The following is a 20986-nucleotide window of genomic DNA, read 5'->3' as shown; positions in this document are numbered from 1 at the left end:
AACCATCACCAGAACTAGGATGCTGATCTGCATGTGATTTGCTGTCTCTCTTTCACTACAAAATTATTCTAATACCACAGAACAAAGTGACGATGTTTATACCTTTTTTATCACTATAAAAGAGTCAAAATGACTGAAATAGTTACTTATTAGGTGGCCTTAAATCATAGAAAATATAAAACCCTTTAGTCATGGAACACTCATGCTAAGTAATAAACTTCAAATGTTAATAAGGACATTGAAGTTTTTTCTTAAGTAATTTCAAGTAACCATAAAGCTGATTCAATGGAAGTCTGGTTAGCTGCCTCTAGGTACAGATGCACTGGTGATCTCCCAGAGGTGACCAACCTAAAGTTGGTCAGCCTGTGTCAAAGGTCCATGTAGTGAGAGCAGCAACAGAGCTACAGAAAGCATGGGTCACATACACTGGCTTACACAGGAACAAGAAAAAGAACGAAGCAATGAGTGGGGATTTTAACATATTTAATGATTAATTAAAGCTGCTTTGAAAGTGATAATTTTTCATTACTTTATTAAATACTATATTCATTTTAAGGCTTTAACCATCCATAATCACCATGATACAATATATGTGTGTGTATATAAAAATACTCATTGAACATGCTTTAAGAGTTATAATTGTGTTTTGAATAATATGATTTGATATAAAAAACCAACTAATCAGAAGCACACAAAAAACACCACACTAATGTTTTAATAAGAACCCATTTCAGATTCTGGAATGATTGTTGCATGCATGTCCCTAGTCATGTTCGATTTCTCCTTCAGCTGTGATTGGAGTAATGTGTGTTCCACAACACCGATTCTAATGTCCATCTGAACAGTTTCCTGCTTCAGCTTTGTTAAGCTCTGTTTAATCTTTACCAAAGGAGCTGCAGAATGAAAATAACATGGAATAAAAATATTTATTTGGAGTAGCATCATAATACAGAGTTGTATAACACTTCCCTCATTTTGTCTTAAGCCAAAAATAGGGTTAAAAACAGCCAACACCTTACTGATATTCACACCATTTTGCTGTGGCATTTTAGCCACCTGAGATTTATAGGATGGGAAATGAAACAGGATTTGAAGTACTAAGGCTGAACTTCCTGTCTTTTCTATGGAAAGAGTTGCTAAACAGGTGGTTTAGGGGTGTCTTCAATTTTTTTATGGATTGGTACATATATCTGAAAGAAAAGAAAGAATTATCTTTGGGATATAATGGGTTCATTCAACCATACTGCAAAGCCCCTATGTATCCCCTTTTGAAAAAATGGCTGAGTATATCCTATATAATAAAGAGCTAATATGTTAATTAGATCAAACAGTAGCAGAAATGACCATCAGGACCACCTTCCGGACAAAGCAGGAGCTGCAAGGGACAAGCCTCTTGCATGAATTTCATGCATTGGGTCTCTAATATCCCTAGAAAATCTTTCTAGAGCATAGAAGGGCCTTAGGCAATCACTACTGGGCCAGGTCAAAATAACTAGCTCATGATGGAGGAGGATTACTGGAGGATTATTAATTCTTCTCTATTTGATCTCTGTCCAGTCAGGTCTACTGGGGAAAAGGAAAAAACAAAAACAAAACAGAGGTCATCAGATCACTGCCTGTGTGCCATTTGGGCATACATTTAGTGCTCTTTTGTACATAAAATGGGATAATTAAGCTCATTTGACAAAAACAGACCAAAATATTTTTTTCAATTGACACAACAAAGTGCATAAATATTTCCCACTTCATTTGATTTAAAAAAACAAAACAAAACCCTATATATAGTTAAAATGGCTCTTCTCAGCTAATTTATAAGGAAAACAGTATACTATCAGGCATCATTTTGGCCCTTTGGCCCTCTCCCTAATACATTCATTTTAAAAAGCAGATGACCTACTTACTAATACCGTCTTCTCTTGCTCATTTTCTTTTTAAAATGAGTGTGTACTTACCACCATCAGTCATGCTGCTACCTTTTTCTTCCATTTCTTGCTTTACCTTTTCTAGTTCTTCGGTAACCTTTCATTGAAAAAAAATTTTTTATGAGCAATGAATTTTAGTAAACTTCCAACATTTTTAAAGGCTGCATTAAAAAACTTAGAAATAATATGCACATAAAGACTATAGAGATATTAGGAGTATTCTGGATATAATTTGAATAAGATAAAGTATGCAGCGATACAAAGCTTTTTATCTTCTGAGAGTGCTCTTAACGTTAAATACATGAAATGACTTCCTCAGTAACTTTTGCAGGTGGTAACATGATCCTATCTAATAAAGAGGGAATATGCTAATTGACTCTCATCCCTTTGCAAAGACTGTGGCGCCCACAGCCAATAAGGAGGGAATATGCTAATTGACTGTCACACCTCTCAAAGGTGTTGGTGACCACAGCCACAAGATGGTGGCGCCCAGTCCAAGCAGCCCTGCCGGGGTGAAGGGTGCGCGGCAAGGCCAGACCTGCCCCCAGGTGGCCCAGCTGTTCTGCACTCCTGCCTCCAGAGTCTCCCAGCCTCCTCGGCCCCTTAGCCACCCAGGGCTGGCCCAAGGCGCAGGCAAACCTCGGATGGCAGCTGCCCAGCCAACACCCAAGGCACAGGCATACCTTAGATGGTGGCTTCCCAGCTGCCCAGGGCCAGCCCAAGGCACAGGAAAGCCTCGAATGACAGCTGCCCCACCGCCCAGGGCTGCCCGAGGCTCAGGTAACCAGGGCTGGCTGAGGCTTGTGCTGCTGGCAGTGTCAGCAGTAGTGGTGTGATGGTGGCATTACCTTCCCCTGATCACAGTATTGCCTCCTGCCCCTGAGGGGTCCCGAATTGTGAGATGGGGCAGGATAGGATGAGGCATTCCCCCTCCAGTGCATGAATTTTCATGCACTGGGCCTCTAGAAGTATAATAAAAACTAAATTGTTTTCTCAAACCTTATACACTGAGTGGCCAAATTATTATGATTTCTGAACCACTCAGTGTACATCCTATATAATAAAAGGCTAATATGCAAATTCTCCCATCGACCAGGAGTTCAAGCAGCAGGCAGGCCAGCTAACCTTTTATGCCCCCTTGCCGTGGCCAGGCTGGCTGGACCCCACCCATGCATGGATTCATGCACTGGGCCTCACACACACACACACACACACACACAGTGAGTGGCCAGATTATCATGCATTCAGAGATCATAATAATCTGGCCACTCAGTGTAGTTATCTCATAGCATCTACCCTGTCAGTCTCTAATAATCAGTTATTGATTAAAATAGCATAAGTAGTCTAAAAAGATTTTGGATTTCTAAAGGTTTATGAGATATCTTCCTTAACATTACAGTTTTATAAGAGAATATGCCACCTTTATCTCTATACACACTAAAAATAATGTGTATACCATATGGCTATGTATAAAAATATTCTATCTGCTCTATCCAAACCATGAACTCCAAGAGACATACTCTGCTATCATATTGGTTCTTATCTGTACTCCACATAATACTCAAAATTATACAACTACATCCTCAAAATTATACAACTATTATTAACAAACATCCAAAATAGCATTGACATAGGTAGGAAATACCATCTTTAAAAAACAAAAAAATTTTATATAATCTAGAACTAAGCATAATTATTGTAACTTAGTAGGCTTTATTTTTTATCATACTAGTGAGTAAAAACTTCCTTGGGAAGAAGGTAATCATCCAAGTAAAGCAAATTAATTTTTTCCAGCACCTGAAATGTTACAACTGAGGATAACTATCCACTCTGAAAGAATTGAATGACTCCCTGGACTCCCTTCAAGTGTTAATTTACTCAACCTCAGTGAGCACTTCATTTCTATATAATATTTAATTTGCCTAGAAGCTCCACTGGATTAAAGTATAAATATTTTCAAAGTGATATTTTTTTTATATTTTAAAATAACCATTTACTTCTCAAATAATGTCTATAAAAGAAGCTTAATTGTATTATATAGAAAAAATTGTGACAATTATACTGAATTGTAATAAAAGATAATCCTGGATTTTAGTTCCACAGTGGCTATTGACCTTATTAAAGGTATTTTTTTCTCTCTCAGTTCTTCAATGAAAAAAATGGGAATAGATATTAGGTTTTAGTTCTCTTTCAGGATGATAAAAATAAATATACTATTTTTTCCCAAGAGTTCTCAGAAGGCAAGGGTTCCATGCCACTCCCAATTTGTAGAGAAAGGAATACTCAGTATCACATACACATTATCAACGATCACCAAAAACAAGTCTTGGATCTTGCAGATTAACATTAAAAGCAGTTATAGATATTTAAGCCAATGTTCTACCTACTCTTCTATATATCTAGTATAATCATTATGTTTCAGAAAGTTAAGGAAGGTTATATATTTGCTAATATTATCATCAGGTTTTATGTTCAATTTAATAGAACTTCAAGCAGTTTATGGAAACAAGTGGAATATACATACATACATAATTGATTCATTTAAAAAATGAGAAATTTTCTCCTAAAGAAAAAATTCAAAGCCACAGAAATAATTATTGAAACAACCCAAGGTGTAGCAATATTAAAGCATCAGGGCTCTGAACAGCTGGCTCAGGTGATGGGTGAGGAGTCTGCAAGAGCACACAGCATGTACCTCAGACAGCAGTCTGGTCCTCTCAGTCACTCCGCCATTTCCTTGCTGGTATCGCTCCCTTGCCTGAGAGAGAAAAGATTTTGTTTAATGACAAATTCGCCACAGAAACAGATTACTTAAATATGACCTCCTGGTGTTTGCTACTTCTGCATATCATTTTGTGACAATCCTCCCCTCATTTTTTAACACATTTGTGGAAGTGACATTTAACTGTAGTTATTTTATGTCCTTAATAGGCACCATGTATTTAAATAAAGCACTATAAAATGATAAACTACTTTAACCTTCACATATTGTCTATGTAACTGGTACGGGCATGGTTCAAAATAAAAACTGTCCTCAGCCATTATTTTACAGTTTAGGAGAAAGGCTCTTGGTCAATATAATTTGTGTGCTATGTTCAGAAAATCAGTTTAAAAAAATCAATCCTAATAGAGCATCAGGATCAGCAATTAATAAGGGTTAACAAACAGTATGACAGTATGCAGTATGTTTGGGGGAGCTAATTTAACAAACAATTATTTAATAGCAAAGTTTGAGAGATACATGGTGGCTTTAGTCTGTCTTCTACAGCATTTTAAAAATAAAAGTATCCATGAATAGATGTGTATATGAAGAAATAATTAAACAAATAACAATAAAAAGGTAAAGATTACTTTCTGCTTAGTCTTTGAGAACTTGTGAAAGTACAGAAGTATATTAAGTTTATTTCCATATTTTTCTCCCTTAATCTTGTCTGCTGACAGAAAAAAATATATGCCTTCAACTGACATTTGCAAGTGTTCTTACTATTCTTCTTCAATATCAGGAAGGAGGAGGCATAAATCTCAAAGGAAAGCCTTTAGATACCCACTTCTGGGACAATAAGTGCTGCTTTCAAAGGCTGAAAGCTTTATTTTTTGGTTGAAATTCTAAAACTTTGAAAGGATTAAAAATTTGCTCATTTCATTAATTAAACTGCTTGTCTTTGAACGTGTCTTGCTTTCATATTGCTTATTACATGGTTGTAAGTCATTATGGCAAGAATGTCTTTTCCCTCTAACATATGTAAATGCATACTATTCTTCATCCTCCCACACATATGGTAAATTAACAGCAGATAGAAACAAAACTAGGTGTTCTGATAACTTGTTCCTATTCTAAGTCATATTCCCAAAAATATATGCCTTCATTTATTTAAATCAAATGAAGAAATTCATTTAAAGACTTCTAGGAGATCACTAATATTGCATGTAATATGGAAATGACAAGTTTCATTGCCTTACTTGCTTTCTAAAGTAGGCAGAGAATAAGAATACATAAGTCCTCACTTAATGTTGTCCATCTGATAGGCTCTTGGAAGCTGTGGTCTTAACCAATTTTACCCTAAGCTAATTGATAGAAACAAGAGTTGAGTTCTTTGGCACAGTTCTGTACATCAATTAGCCTATAGCAAAAAAAATTGGTTTTGTTTACACATCATTTTGCTTAAAATTGCAATTTCCAAGAAGCTGTCAACAATGTTAAGTATGGACATACTGCATTGATGTTTGTGAAATACATTTCACAATTTTCCGATGAAAGTGCTGTGTCAAGCTTAAGGATTAGGGTTATTAATTAGAATAAATCCCTGGTTATCATTCTTAAGTTACCTCACTCAGCTGAGCTTGAGCTGCACGATATTCTTGAACCAAGTGCTCAAGCTGACTATTGATGTACTTTTCTCGGCTGCCAATCTTCTCCAGAGTCCTTCCAATTTCATTATGGAGTTTGTCCAAAAATCCCTAGAAATTCCATGTGACTTTAGTAGATAAAAAATTTCACATATTTTTCAAAAATAAAAAAGTTTAAAATTGATTAAATTTCCCTCAATCCATCCCACAAATCCTCAACCATTTGTGATAAAGTTTAAAATTTTTAATAACAAAAGAAGTCTGCAGTGAGAAATATAGTCAATTTTCAGAATATTAAAGTAAAATGGCACCTGGCAGAGTTAGTCAATTCATTCATTTTTATACATATCTAGAATAGATCTGAGTGAAATTTGCGTTATGTGAAGTTCATAATACTAGTAGGTAAGGAAATAACATGACTTTCTTCTAACACAATTCAAACAAGACTAGAATAGTCCAGTTGGAAGTAGATCATTAAACTTAGCTCTAGTCTGAGAACCACAAATTCTCATTCAAATTTTGCTTCTTTGCGGTATACTCTAAAAGTCCTTATTTCTGGAAGGGCAGCCAGCCTGGGGAAGCAGAGAGAAACATTTCATCATTCAGATTCCTTTCTGAATACATATATATATATATATATATATATATATATATATATATATATATATATATAATAGAGGCCTGATGCACAAAGATTCGTGCAAGAATGGGCTTTCCTTCCCCTGGCTGCGGGCACCGCCTTCACTCTGGTCCAGAGTTGCCTTTCTGCCTTCCCATGCTGCCCACAGGCCTGGAGTGGCTGAGGCGATGCGGAATGCCCTGGCCACTTGGCAACTGTGTTTGCAAATTAATCTGCCATGTTTTTAAAAAAATATATATTTTTATGATTTTTTACAGAGAGGAAGGGAGAGGGATAGAGAACTAGAAACACTGATAAAGGAGAATCATCAACCAGCTGCCTCCTGCACACCCTCCACCGGGGATGTGCCCGCAACCAATGTACATGCCCTTGACCGGAATCGAACCTGGGACCTTTCAGTCTGCAGGCCGACTTTCTATCCACTGAGCCAAACCGGTCTTGGCCAACCTGCCATATTTGTTGGGTTAATTTGCATACCCACTGATTGGCTGGTGGATGTTGTAAAGGTACAGTCAATTTGCATCTTTCTTTTTATTGGTATACACACACACACACACACACACACACACACACACACACACACACACACACATTCTAGAAGCCCAGTGCATGAATTTTGTGTACTTGGCTGAGGTTCCTTTAGCCTGGCCTGTGCCCTCTCTCAGTCTGGGAGCCCTTGGAGGATGTCCGACTGATGGCTTAAGCCTCAGCCCAAAGCCCATGTCTTCCACCTGCTACCATGGCCAGGGACCTTTGTAGCCTCTGCCTCGGCCCCTGTCTGCTGTGAATTTGTCCAGAAGGAAGGATGTCCAATCTAATTAGCATATTACACTTTCATTGTTATACTAGAAGCCAATGCATTAAATTCATGCATGGGCAGATCCCTAGGCCTGGCTGGCAATCAGGGCTGATTAGGGTCTTCTGGCTGCTGGTTGAGGCCTTTTTCTGACTGCCAGCCAGTGCCTCCCTTCCCCAGGGCCTCCCTTCACCAATTGGGTGCCAGGCAGGGTCACCATTCCCTAGCTGCAGCCTACTGGCTGGGGCCTCCCTCCCCTGGCTGCTGGCTGCTGGCTGGGGCCTTCCTTCATTCCGCACTGCCCCTGGTGGTCAGCACACATCATAGTAAGCAATAGAACTCCTGGTTTCCCATTGGAATTCCTACAGGGACACTTTTCATATTAGTCTTTTATATATACAGATATATATATTAGAAGCCCGGTGCATGAAATTTGTACACTGTGGGGAGGGGGGGTTTCCTCAGCCTAGCTTGTACCCTCTCTAATCTAGGACCCCTTGGGGATGTCTAACTGCTGGTTTAGGCCCAATCCCACAGGGATCAAAAAACAGCAGTCAGCCATCCCTCTCACAGTCGGGACTGCTGGCTCCTAATCACTCACCTGCCTGCTTGCCCGATTGCCCCTAACTGCTTCTGCTTGTCAACCTGATTACCCCTAACCACTCCCTACCAGCTTGATCAATGCCAAACTGCTCCCCTGATAGCCTGGTCACCCCCAACTGCCCTCCCCTGCCAGTCCAATTGCCCCCAACTACCCTCTCCTGCCAGCTTGGACATCCACAACTGCCCTCCCCTGCTGGCCAGGTCACCCACAACTGCCCGCCCCTGCTGGCCAATCATGTCTAATTGCCCTCCCCTGCCAGCTGGGTCACTCCCAACTACCCTCTCATCAGCCCAGTCACCTCCAATTGCCTCTCTTGCTGACTAGGTTGCCCCCAACAGCCCTTCCTTGCAGGCCTAGTTCCCCCCAACTGCCTCACTCCCTTGCAGGCCTGGTCACCCCCACTGCCCTCCCCTGCTAGCCTAGTCGCTCCCTACTGGCCTGGTCGCCCCCAGCTACCCTTCCCTGCCGGCCTGATCACTCTCAACTTCCCTCTCCTGCAGGTCCTGTCACTCCAACTGCCCTCCCCTGCAGGCCTGGTCCTTCCTAACTGCCCTCTCCTGCCAGCCCAGTCACTTCCAACTGCCTCCCCTGCTGACTGGCTTGCCCCCAACTGCCCTCCCTTGCAGGCCTGGTCCCCCCCAACTGCCCTCCCCTGCCAACCTGGTTACCTCTAACTGCTTGCCCCTGCCAGCCAGCTTGCCCCTAACTGTCCCCCTCATCAGCCTGATCACTCCCAATTACCCCCCTCTGCTAGCCTGCTTGTACCCAACTTCACCCCCCACCAGCCTGCTCACCTACAACTGCCCCCTCATGCTGGCTTGATCACCCCCAACTACCCTGGCCTGCTCACACACAACTGCCCCCCCCCCCCGCCCACTCATTCCCAATCCCCTCCCCCCCTTGCTGGACTGATTGCTCCCAACTGCCCCCTGCCAGCCAGCTTGCTCCTAACTGCCCCCCATCAGCCTGATTGCCCCAACTACCTCCCCCCTTTGCTGGCCTGCTCCCCCTCAACTGCCCCCCGCCCCGGCCTGCTTGCCCACAACTTTCTCCCCTGCCAGCCTTCTTGCCCACAACTGCCACTCCCCACCAACTTGATCATGCCCAACTGCCTCCCCACTGGCCTGATTGGCCCCAACTCCCCCCCCCCCCCGTCAGCCTAATAGCCCCCAACTGCCCCCTCCCACCAGCTTGATCACCCCTAACTGCCTTTGCCTCGGCCCCACCACCATGGCTTTGTCTGGTAGGATGTCCTGAAGTTCTCCCGGCCTAATTAGCATATTACTCTTTTATTATTATAGATATATATTAACTACATATCTAATAATATGTAATATAATATATATTATACCACTTTTATATAAAGTTACCTTTCTTCGGTTGGTTTAAGTGCTTAGGGCTGTGGAAATATAATATGTTACATTCAAATAATAAGCTCCTCAAGGGCAAGATTTGTGTCTTTTTTCTTTCATGTTCTCCCTTAATAGATGTTCCACAGAAGAGTCAATGTATATTCACATACCTTGGTCTCCTTTAGAGCAGATTCAATTCCACTTTTATGCTGGTGCATTTGGTCAACATGGATTCTCCAATCCTATAGGCATAAGACCATATAGGAACAAATGAAAAACATTTATTTCTTTTGTCTATGTATTTTTTGAAGTTGTATACTTTATTTTTAAATTACTCTGGTTGTTGCCTTATTTCAGGTGGGAGTCCAATATATAGATTGTAATCAGATTATAGAGAAATATGTGTAGAGCACTATAGGATAAAAGATTCTAAATAAATATAAATTATTTTATGTGTTCACAGAGTGATGTCTGACAATTTGAATATAAATTATTCCTACCCTATTGGTGGTTAATATTTATGACTATCCATCAAAATGAAAAAGAAATCTAATTACTAGAAAAGAAATACTTGTTTAAGCAGTAACAATTATGTTTGCTAGAAGCAATTCTGGAATCAAGTCTCATATATCAAATATTAGCTCGTCCCTTGGAAATAAGATGGGGCGTTCTTCTTCAGTAAGACTTTGTAGTCTGTCTTAAGAAAGGAAGTCCATTTATGATTTTAAGAGTTCATATATTTTGAGATATTTTGTACTACTACTAGACTGATCTGAATTAGTATGCATATTTAAAACCTACTCCAAAATCTTAATTTCGGACAAGGTCTCTTCAAAATTTTTGGTTTACTACACCACTGGTAATAATTTTAAGACTTGAGATATACCTACTATAAGAGAACAAATATTATGGTAAGTAGAAATGATGGAACCAAGATACTCCTCTATCACCCATACTCCACTTTGCTAACTACAGTATTTGTGAAGAGAAAAATATTTTGTGACTAGTTCCATTCTACTGATATCTTAATTTTGAAATATGGGATAGTGATTATAGGGTAAAAAATCCTTGGGCACATTACATATACCAGTTATAAAATTATAGGAACGCTGCAAGGAACCTCACAGAACATCTAGTCTAAACCTTTATCACTTCTCAGATAAGCAAATAGAAGCCTGATGACAGAAAGTGGCACGCCCAGGCCACAAAGATAGTGGTACACTTGGGTTCAGAGCCAAATGTACTAAATCCCCATACAGTACATTTTGGCAGTTCAGAGTTAATAAAAGGAACAACTGGCTACTTGACATCAGTGAAGGTGCTAGAATAGAGAACAAATCAGTACTTTCCTTTGTCCTTAAGCATTTTTCTGTCTCATGATCAAAAGGTATCTCAGAATATGAGAGCTGGAAAGGACCTTGAAGATCATCTATCATCCATTTAACAGTCATCTAGTGCAGTATTTTCCTTTTACAGTTCAAGGGAATGTCAACTGCCTGTCACTTTGACTAGATAGATCTGGCAAGGAACAGGCCTCTCCAGCTCAGCAGTCAACACTGGAACAGGGAAGAGGCTGCAGCTGGACCAAATGGGGGTTAAGTCTTAAAATGAACATCTGTTAAAGTCCAAGCAAGCATCTTCACAGATAAAATAAACCTGATGAGTTTAATTATATAATTAATTTTAAAGTACTCATCCTGCCTGATTCCAAAAAGAATTGTAGCTCAAGTATTCCTATCAGTCTCTGTATGTACACATATGTACACATATGTACACACACAACACACACACACACACACACGCACACACATTTTAGTTCTTTTATTTATTGTAAGTGATGTGTTTAAAATAGTTGGTGCTCTGCTTTTTCTACCCAGCATTTTCAATCCAGCAAATAAAATATTTTTTTTTCACAATTTGACATTCAAAGTACTTCAAGAGACACAAGCATGCCTGACTCATCTATCTATAACTACGATAACTTACACTGAGGTTAACTCCATGGAGAAGCTGGTATTTCAGTGGAACCTTGAAGCATGAGTAGCATTTCAACAGGGAGGATAGAAGAGTAGTATTGTAGGTTGAGGAAGGAACAAGTACAAGGAGAAAATAGGAAAATATATAGGGAGCAAGTAGGCTAGGCTGGCTAGAATATAAAACACAATGTTCTTGGGATGGGGTCAGGTAGGGAGGGTGAATCTCAAGGACACAAAGCTGGAGAGAGGTTAAATTAGATCAAGGGCTTTAACTAAGGAGTCTGGATTTTATCATGTGGATAATGGAGAGCTACCAGAGATTTTGGGTATCAGTTTTAAAGACAAGTCTGTGTTTTGAGAAAGTAACACCATGAAGGACATATTAGAGAGGCATGAGACTAAAGACAGGTTGGAGACCAGTTAAGAGGCTGCATAATGGTCCACATGATAAATTAGCAGGGTTTGAATCAGAGCAATGCTTGTAAGAATGGAAGGGAAGGGATGGATTTGAAGAACAGTGTAGAGACAGAACTAGCAGGACTTGAGGACTGACTGAGGAAAAGTGTAGAGTGGCTGAAGTGGAGGTGGGAAGTAGAGAGAAGGTGTCTTTAAAGTTTCTAGCCTTAGGAACTAAGAGGATAGTAATATCGCACTGTGACAGAACAGAAAATATTTCAGAAAGTCAGACATACTGAGGAAGTTTGTTTTGGATATTTAACTTGATAAGCCACTGGGATATTTGTGTTTCTTGTTGCCACTTAAGATGGAAAGCTATTTAGGATGTATTGTTATAATTATCTGCTAGGTAAGTTTGAATTGTTTTATTAAAATCTTCAACATGGACATATTTTCTGATGTATGGTTATAAAAAAAAATCTTAAAAGTGTTGACACTTTAACCCAGCAATTTCATTTCCAGAAATTATTCCCAATAAAATAATTGGGGTCAAAACTGGTTTGGCTCAGTGGATAGAGCGTCGGACTGCGGAGTGAAAGGTCCCAGGTTCGATTTTGGTCAAGGGCATGTACCTTGGTTGTGGGCACATCCCCAGTGGGGGGTGTGCAGGAGGCAGCTGATCAATGTTTCTCTCTCATCAATGTTTCTAACTCTCTACCCCTCCCTCTTCCTCTCTGTAAGAAATCAATAAAATATATTTTTAAAAATTATAATTGGGTATACACAGACAGATTAATGAACAACTTCTTTGTAAAGATAAAAAAGCAGAAAAATCTCTAAATACCTAACAGTAGAGAACAGTTTAAACTATTTTGTAATACTCATTTCACTGCTAAGTATAATGCAGTATAATACCATTTGTATAAAGCTCTATGTACCAAGCCATAGCAATATACTGTTTGGAGATATATATGTGAACACACACACACACACACACACACACACACACACACACGCAATTGACAATACACAACCTTGAGGCCAGGAGTCCCCAAGGGTGGGAAGGGGCAGCAGTATAGAAGCACACAGGTGACTTCCAGGGTGTTGAAACTGCCTAATTCTCAAGTTGGGTAGTACATGTATGAATGCTTGCTTTAGTGTTGGACTTCATAATTATGTATTTATGGCATATTAAAATGTAAAATTCAAGTTTTCAAAAAATATATTTAATAATCTATAAAAATATGTTTAATAATCTACCAGCATATAGTAAAATGGAAAAACATTCCCAAAAGAATATATTTATTAGGTGGCCAATTTGGTAAAAATTAGTGTTTGTATGTCTATACAAATGTGTGAATTAAGATAGATAGTTGAGCCGAAACCAGTTTGGCTCAGTGGTAGAGCGTCGGCCTGCGGACTGAAAGGTCCCAGGTTCGATTCTGGTCAAGGGCATGTACATTGGTTGCAGGCACATCCCCAGAAGGAGGTGTGCAGGAGGCAGCTGATTGATGTTTCTCTCTCATCGACGTTTCTAGCTCCCTATCTCTCTCTTTCTCTCTGTAAAAAAAATCAATATTTTTTTAAAAAGATAGATAGTTGAATAGTGTTGTTTTAAATTTCTTCATTTTTGCAAATTTTCTACATTTCTTACACGAGAAATTTATTACTTTAATTAGAAGAGGAAAAAACCAGTAACCTTCTGAATACCCAAGAAGTTCTTAAAAGAGGTTTAATATATTAGTTATCATGGAAAATATAAATAATTATACTTGTAACATTTTATTTTTTAAATATATTTTTATTGATTTCATAGAGGAAAGGAGAAGGAGAGAGAGATAGAAACATCAATGATAAGAGAGAATCATTGATCGGCTGCTTCCTGCACACCCCCTAATGGGGATGGAGCCTTATGTGCCCTTGACCAGAATTGAACCGGGGTCCCTTCAGTCTGCAAGCCGATGCTCTATCCACAGAGTCAAACCAGATAAGGCTATATTTGTGACATTTTAAAAACATGAATGTAAAAAGGCAAAAAACACAGCTTAAAAAAAAACTACAACTGAAATGGTTAAAAACTTTATAAATATTTGTGGTAAGAATGAAGAAGTGGTGGGTTTTAATGATATGTAAGGAACTGATCCCCCAAATAAGTAATAGTAAAAAGAAACTGTTTAACAATGATAATCTTATATTAGTAGATAATCCACTAGGTTACAACACACTTTCATAAATCTTTCTTTATTTGATAACCACAAAGGTTTGAATCACTAAGTAGGTATATGCACCCCCCCCCTTTTTTTTTTTTTTACTTTTCTTTCTAAAATTTATTTTAAATTTATTGGGATGACAATGGTTAATAAAATTATATGTTTCAAATGTACAATTCTATGATAGATCATCTGTATATTGCATTGTGTGTTCACCACCCAAAGTCAAGTCTCCTGTCACCATGTATTTGACTCTCTTTAATCTTTTCCACCATCCCTCATTCCCCTTTCCCATCAGTAACCACCATAATGCTGTACTTATGAGTTTTTGTTTGTATTTGTTACTTTCAGTTTTATATACCACAGTAGAGGCCCGGTACATAAAATTCATGTCCTCAGCAAAGACTGCACCCTCTCCAATTTGGGACCTCTCAGGGGACTGCCCAATCTTACAAAGATTGGGCCTAAACCCACAGTCAGACATCCCTCTCACAATCTGGCACTGCTTGCTCCTAACCATTCACCTGCCTGCCTGCCTGATTGCCCCTAACCACTTCTGCCTGCCAGCCTGATCACCCTTTAACAACTTCCCTGCCAGCCTGATTAACACCTAAGTGCTCCCCTGCCAGCTCAATTGCCCCCAACTGCCCTTCCCTGCTGACCTGGTCACTCCCAACTGCCCTCCCCTGCAAGCCTGGCCCCCCCAACTGCCCTTCCCTGCCAGACTGATGGCCCCCAACTGTCCTCCTCTACAGGTCTGGTACCCCCCCCCCCCCCGACTGTCCTCCCCTGCCAACCTGATCTTGCCCCCCAATGGCCCTTCCCTGCTGGCCTGAACACCCCCAACTGCATCTGCCTGTCTAATCACCCCCAACTGCCCTCCCCTGCAGGCCTGATCTAGCCTCCAACTGCCCTCCTCTGCCAGACAATTAGGTTCTGATTGGTCAGTTTCTATGTCAGTTAGTGTCTCTGAGCCTATCAACAGGGCCTGATCAGAAAGGTGGGGCTGAGCAGCAGCCCAATGGAGGCCCGGAGAGATAGAAGTGTGGCTGCTGACCAGGCCTGGAGCTAAAGAGAGAGTCAAGCTGCCATAGAGGCTATGGATCAGACTCTGCTTCCCTCTTCAGGCCTCTCTCCAGGCCTGATTTGCAGCCCCCTCAGTAGTCCGTGCTGGGTCAATGTGCCTACAGCCATAGCAGTCAGTGATGAGTCACCACGGAAACCCTGCACTGACTGCAGGACTGACTTTCGGTTGGTTGAGCTTCCTATTCATTGTGGATGTGACGGACCCATATATACATTAGGATGAGTGAAATCACATGGTTCTGGACTTTTTCTGTCTGACTTACTTCATTTAGCATGATATTTTCAAGTTCCATCCATGTTGTTGTAAATGGCAGTATTATTCCATTATATATCTGTCCATTTTAATTGGATTGTTTGTGTTTGCTGTTAAATTGTATGAGCTCTTTATATATTTTGGACACTTCAAAGGTGTTGTTTGCAAATATCTTTCCCATTCAATTGTTTGACTTTTTGTTTTGATGATAGTCTCTTTTACAGTGCAGAAGCTTTTTAGTTTGATATAGTCTCATTCATTAATTTTTGCTTTTAGTCTCTTTGCCTTTGAGGTCAAATTCATAAAATTATCTCTAAAACTAAGGTCCAAATTTGGTAACCATTATTTCTTCTATGTATTTTATTGATTCAGGTCTTACCTTTAGGCCTTTGATCCATTTTGAGTTAATTTTTGCATATGGTGTAAACAGCAATCTAGTTTCATTCTTTCGCACGAGGCTTTCCAATTTTCCCAGCACCATTTATTGAAGAGACTTTCTTTTTCTCCACTGTATGTTTTTGGCACTTGACAAAAATTATTTGCCTTATTATATGTGGGTTTATTTCTGGAATCTCATTCCAGTTCCATTGGTCTGTGTGTCTGTCCTGTCAATACCATGCTTCTTTTTCACCTCTACCCTCCTCTCTAAGAGGATTATGTCATTTTTCTGGCTGGTTGTGGGAGGAGTGTTTTCCCCTGCTCCACTAATGCTGTTTTTAGCCATGTGATTCTCTTTGGTCATGGAATGATGGTGGCCAAGACTATGCAAAAGCTGTAAGAGGCATCCAACAGCTCTCCTGTCCTTTCTTTCAGCCATGACACCAGGGATGTTCCTTATAAGGGTTATCCTTTCAGTCTAGGTCTGGGAATAAGAAATAGGAAACACAGCTGGAGTAGAACTGCAGCTGAGGCACACATCAGTAGACATGTATCTTAAGTAAAAATAATGGCCCAGCCAGCATGGGTCAGTAGTTGAGCACTGACCTATGAACTAGGAGGTTACAGTTTGATTCCCAGTCAGGGCATATTTCCAGGTTGTGGTCTCGAGTCCCAGTGTGGGGCGTGCAGCTAGATCAATGATTCTCTCCTATCATTAATGTTTCTCTATCCCTCTCTCTTCTGCTCTGAAATCAATAAAAATATATTTAAAAAATAAAAATAAATAAACCACTACAATTTTGAGTTTGTTTGTGATACAAAAAAGTGAACATATACACAAATTTTATAGTAGGAAAGCCAAGAATCAGATAGGTTAATGACCTTTCCAAAGTTTCATGTCTGGGAAATGGAAAGCACTCCCAAACCAGTGCATTTTCCACATATTACATGCTGTTGTTCTTTGTATGAAAATGAATTATCAAACAGTATCTACGGTAAACCAAAAATCCTTTTTTGTTATATATCAAGTGAGACCTTACTGGTCAGCTATTCTAAAGTATTCTAAGTGTGGGCAATAAGCATCATTTCTCCTTACTATTGAAATTGAGTTTTTCACCTCTCTATGGAAATGAGAAGACTAATAATAACACAGAATATCCTTTCTTCAGACTTTCTATTTTCCAAAATTCTTTCATGAAAAATCTCATGTATAATTCTGTCACTTGGGAGGTAGGTAGCAAAGGCAACATCACCATAAGCCCTTCCCCACTCCAAATTCTTTGGCACCAAAATATAAATCTCTCTTTTTCAGAAACGGGAGAATTGTGATGATATATCTGCAGATGGTGATTCACAGCATACCATAAAATCAATATGTATGAAATCTACTTGCAGCTGTTAAGGTGACTGGCAAGACAATATGGTCTCTGGGTTTTACTTTAACAGAATAACACCTGAGTAATTTCCTTTGCTTATGCAGACATTTTGCTTCTTTGTTTAAAGCACCAACTCAAGACTCTGCAGGGAAAGAGAGACTGAAACATGAGCTAAGGATGGCAAATGGAACTTATTCTCTGTAGAAGTTTCACTAATTTACAACTTTTAAAATGTCAAGCTGTCAGTATTTTTCACCCCAGTTTGAGCCTCTTTATGGGTGGAGAGGCAGAGTGGAAAGGACTGTTAGTAGACAAAAGGCACCTTCGTGTGTATTGGGATGCTTCTTCCTGGCCTAGGAGCAGTCCAAGCCATGGCACACTGACGCTAGCAGTTCCAGGCTACTGGCCCCTTCTGCTCCAGCTCCCAAGAGCAGGGCCCCAGTACTCTGACTGCTTACATCACAGAAATGTTACTTCTGCCATCTACTCTACCTTTCTCCTCTATTCTTACTTCTTCTTTCTCAATTCTGTTATGAATAATTACCAATAAAATCTTAATTCAATGTTCCATTTTTATAGTCTTATTTTAGTGAATATAAAATATATACAAATGCTTTTATGGGTTTCCTCCATTTAAAATATTTAACCCTATTTTTGACATTAGGCCTTTGTTTCAACTCTGAATTCACTTTCTCCAGGGATTCTCAAGATCACTCTGGGGAGAAAACCCTGCACCTCCATTTCACAGATTGGATAGCAAACTGAGATTGTGCGATTTTTACAGTGTCAATCACAAAATAAACAGGAAACCAAACATCCTTTCTCTCACTTACAGATTTTTCCATTACACAACTGCCACTTTTCTTTCCTTCCTTTGTCACCCAATTTCAGTGAGAGACCCAAGAAACTGACAACTCTCAATTCAAGTTTGCACAATAAATGTTTCTTAGCTTGGCTGCTTTGCTAAAGCTTAGATGCTATAGAGATTTGTTGCTTCTAATCTTCTGTGGATGAAGAATCTGGGTTAGAGTAATCTCTAAAACAAGTACATGTAAGCCCCAGAGAAGAATTTACAGGGGGAATGCTCTCCCATAAATAAAATGCATGCTTTACTACATTGTTTTTTGTATTATTTATTTTGGCCACCAGAAACTTTGTTTTAGCTCTTAGTGATAGTGGGGAAGGGCAGGGCATGTAAAGAGAATAGAGCCACAGTTGTCTAATAATTATTCACCTTACTAATTATAGATAAGAAGTTTTCTTACAGATCCTGGGAAACTGGAGGATGAAACAAGGCTGTAAAAAGATAAGATGCCTTGGTAGGTCTATAACTCAGAAAAGAAATACATTTTGTGAACAGAACAAGGACAAGAAACGCTTTGATTTGACTGCTGTGCCAAGACCCTGACCCTCTCTGCGAGTTTTTCTCAAGAAACTAACCATTCTCTAGTCCCAGGAATGGGCTCAGCGGTTTATAACATCATAGAAGATTAGTCACCTTGTTATTGGTCTTTGAGCTCCTGAAAGCCAGACTGTAGACTCTACCTTGCCTTTCTATATTACACTGGCAGCTTCCAGCTGCATGTAGCTATCTTCTCCAACTGGTGAGGGGGGTGAGTGCAGATTTTTGTGGGTGGCCAACTGCTCTCCCCATACTGCCACATTATTGGGATAAACACTCATGTATGATTCAATCCTGCCTCTGCTTAATTGGCTCAAGTAGTGACAGGCAGCCCAGAACCCTTGGTTGTCTGTTTCCACTGGCTTAAGTAAGACACATCTACTCTGAGATCTTTTAAAGTCTAATAATAACAACTTCAATGTTAACATTCAAGGAATGCTTAGTGTGTGTCAGGCACTATGCTAAGAAGCAGTATCCATACACCATCACATATAATTCTCTTAAAAACTCTACTAAGATGAGAAAATTGAGGCATGGCTATTTTTCAGTAGACTGCCCAGACACAAATAGGCAACTGTGTGGTAGAGCCCAAGTCTGCTATATCATAACGTATCATTTACCTGATGAATGTAGTAAAGTGTAACTAAAAATTTGGAAGAGGTAAATGATTAAAGGAGACTTTAGTTTTATCTGTAATGTTTGAATTTTTAAAATAATATATTTAAATATAAACTGTATAATCAAACAATGAATTTAAAGCACTTTTAGGATAAATGTGTAATTAAAAATTTTCTCACAAAGAAATATCTAGACTCAGGTAACTTCATCAGTGCATTTTCTAAAATTTTTAAGAAAGAAATAACAAACCATACAAATTCTATCAGAAAACAGAAAAAAAGGGGGGAGGGGAAGCAACTGCCAACTTGTTTTATGAGGCTTGCATAGCATTACACTGAAACCTGACAGACACCTTAAAAAAATGAGAAAAATTACAGATCAATATCTTTTATAAGCATAAGTATAAAAATCCTCAACAAAATACCAGCAAATCAAATCCAGTAATATATCAAATGATACTATATCATGATTAAGGTGCATTTATTCAAAATGCACCTTAATCATGATAATTCACCATAACAAGAAAGAGAAAAAAAGGAGATAAATCATAGGATCATCTCAATAGGTTAAGAAAAAGTCATTTAAAAAATGAATATCCATTCATAATAAATCTTAACAAACAAGTAACAAAATTGAAGTTCCGTAGTCTATTAAAGGATATTTATAAAAGTAAAAAACCTAACACCATTATAATGATAAAATTGTAATATTGAAAGCTCCCCCCTGCTAATACCACTTATTTCCAATATAGAATTCTTAGCCAATCAATCAAGTAAGATAAAATAAATAAGAAAGAGAGAAAAGCTTATAAATAAAAAATTGACATAATTTATCTGCAGATGATCCTATGTAATAAAAGACTAAAATGCAAATAGACCAAATGGTGGAACAACCGAACAACCGGTCATTATGACATGCACAGACCACCAGGGAGTGTGCACGGAACGTGTTGGCAGCAGGCATCAGAGCACAGAATATGGCAGGCAAAGGCCAAGGTGGAATGGAGAAGCAGGTGAGCGGGGGTGCCAGACTAAGGTGGGTCACTGGTCACTGTCATTGGGGCAAGCCTCTGGTGGTTATTGAAAATACTTTGCTCCATGTGCCGCAGTCCCACCTGGCATTTGCACCCGCTGCTCATATCCAACATTGACCCAGATCGCTCAGCACTGTCAGAGAGTGTGAGCGGCAGCTGCCGGCCCCAATCGCCCCTCAAGGTTTCCCCACCTCCCTCCACTCCTGAAGGGCAACTGGGGCCAGCAGCAGCCTCTTGCACCCACTGCTGGCAAAGGTCCCACTCACAACTACAGCAGGCACCAAAGCTGCTGCTCACACCACTGTTAGTACCTACCTCAATCTCTCTGCTCCATCAGCAGGGCTGCCCTTGTGCCCACTGCAGCCTCCCTGCCCACAGTTCCTTTCAAGGTGCATGAATTTATGGAATGGGCCCCTAGTATAAATTATACATGCATAAATGCAAAAGAATCTACCATATTTTTCGGACCATAAGACGCACTTTTTCCCCCCCAGAAGTGGGGGGAAAAAGTCCCTGAGTCTTATGGTCCAAATATAGCCTACACATATACTTTAAAAAAAAAGTTTTTTTACTTGCTCGGCTCTGTGTGGTCTCTGT

The 20986-nt window shown here is 39.6% G+C and overlaps 1 protein-coding gene across 2 annotated transcripts in view; it reads right to left on the bottom strand.

Moving 5' to 3' along the window:
- Positions 1-504: 504 nt before the first annotated feature.
- Positions 505-20986, bottom strand: part of IFT57 (intraflagellar transport 57) — a 73104-nt gene continuing 52622 nt past the window's right edge. Inside the window, exons 7-12 of one of the 2 annotated variants that reach the window (XR_006742090.1) lie at positions 9832-9903; positions 6249-6380; positions 4618-4680; positions 1953-2019; positions 1020-1190; positions 698-893 (exon numbers count right to left, since the gene is read on the bottom strand). Coding sequence is in view for 1 of the 2 variants with exons in the window: in XM_036446688.2 (XP_036302581.1) it covers positions 715-893; positions 1953-2019; positions 4618-4680; positions 6249-6380; positions 9832-9903 (513 nt within the window). In the remaining variant the exon portion in view is untranslated. Of the gene's footprint in view, positions 894-1019; positions 1191-1952; positions 2020-4617; positions 4681-6248; positions 6381-9831; positions 9904-20986 lie in introns of both variants that reach the window. The other variant, XM_036446688.2, reaches the window with a different exon arrangement.

Source organism: Pipistrellus kuhlii, unplaced genomic scaffold (genome assembly GCF_014108245.1).
Source record: "Pipistrellus kuhlii isolate mPipKuh1 unplaced genomic scaffold, mPipKuh1.p scaffold_m20_p_2, whole genome shotgun sequence".
Classification (NCBI taxonomy): Eukaryota; Metazoa; Chordata; class Mammalia; order Chiroptera; family Vespertilionidae; genus Pipistrellus; species Pipistrellus kuhlii.
This window is presented reverse-complemented; position numbering and strand designations above follow the sequence as displayed.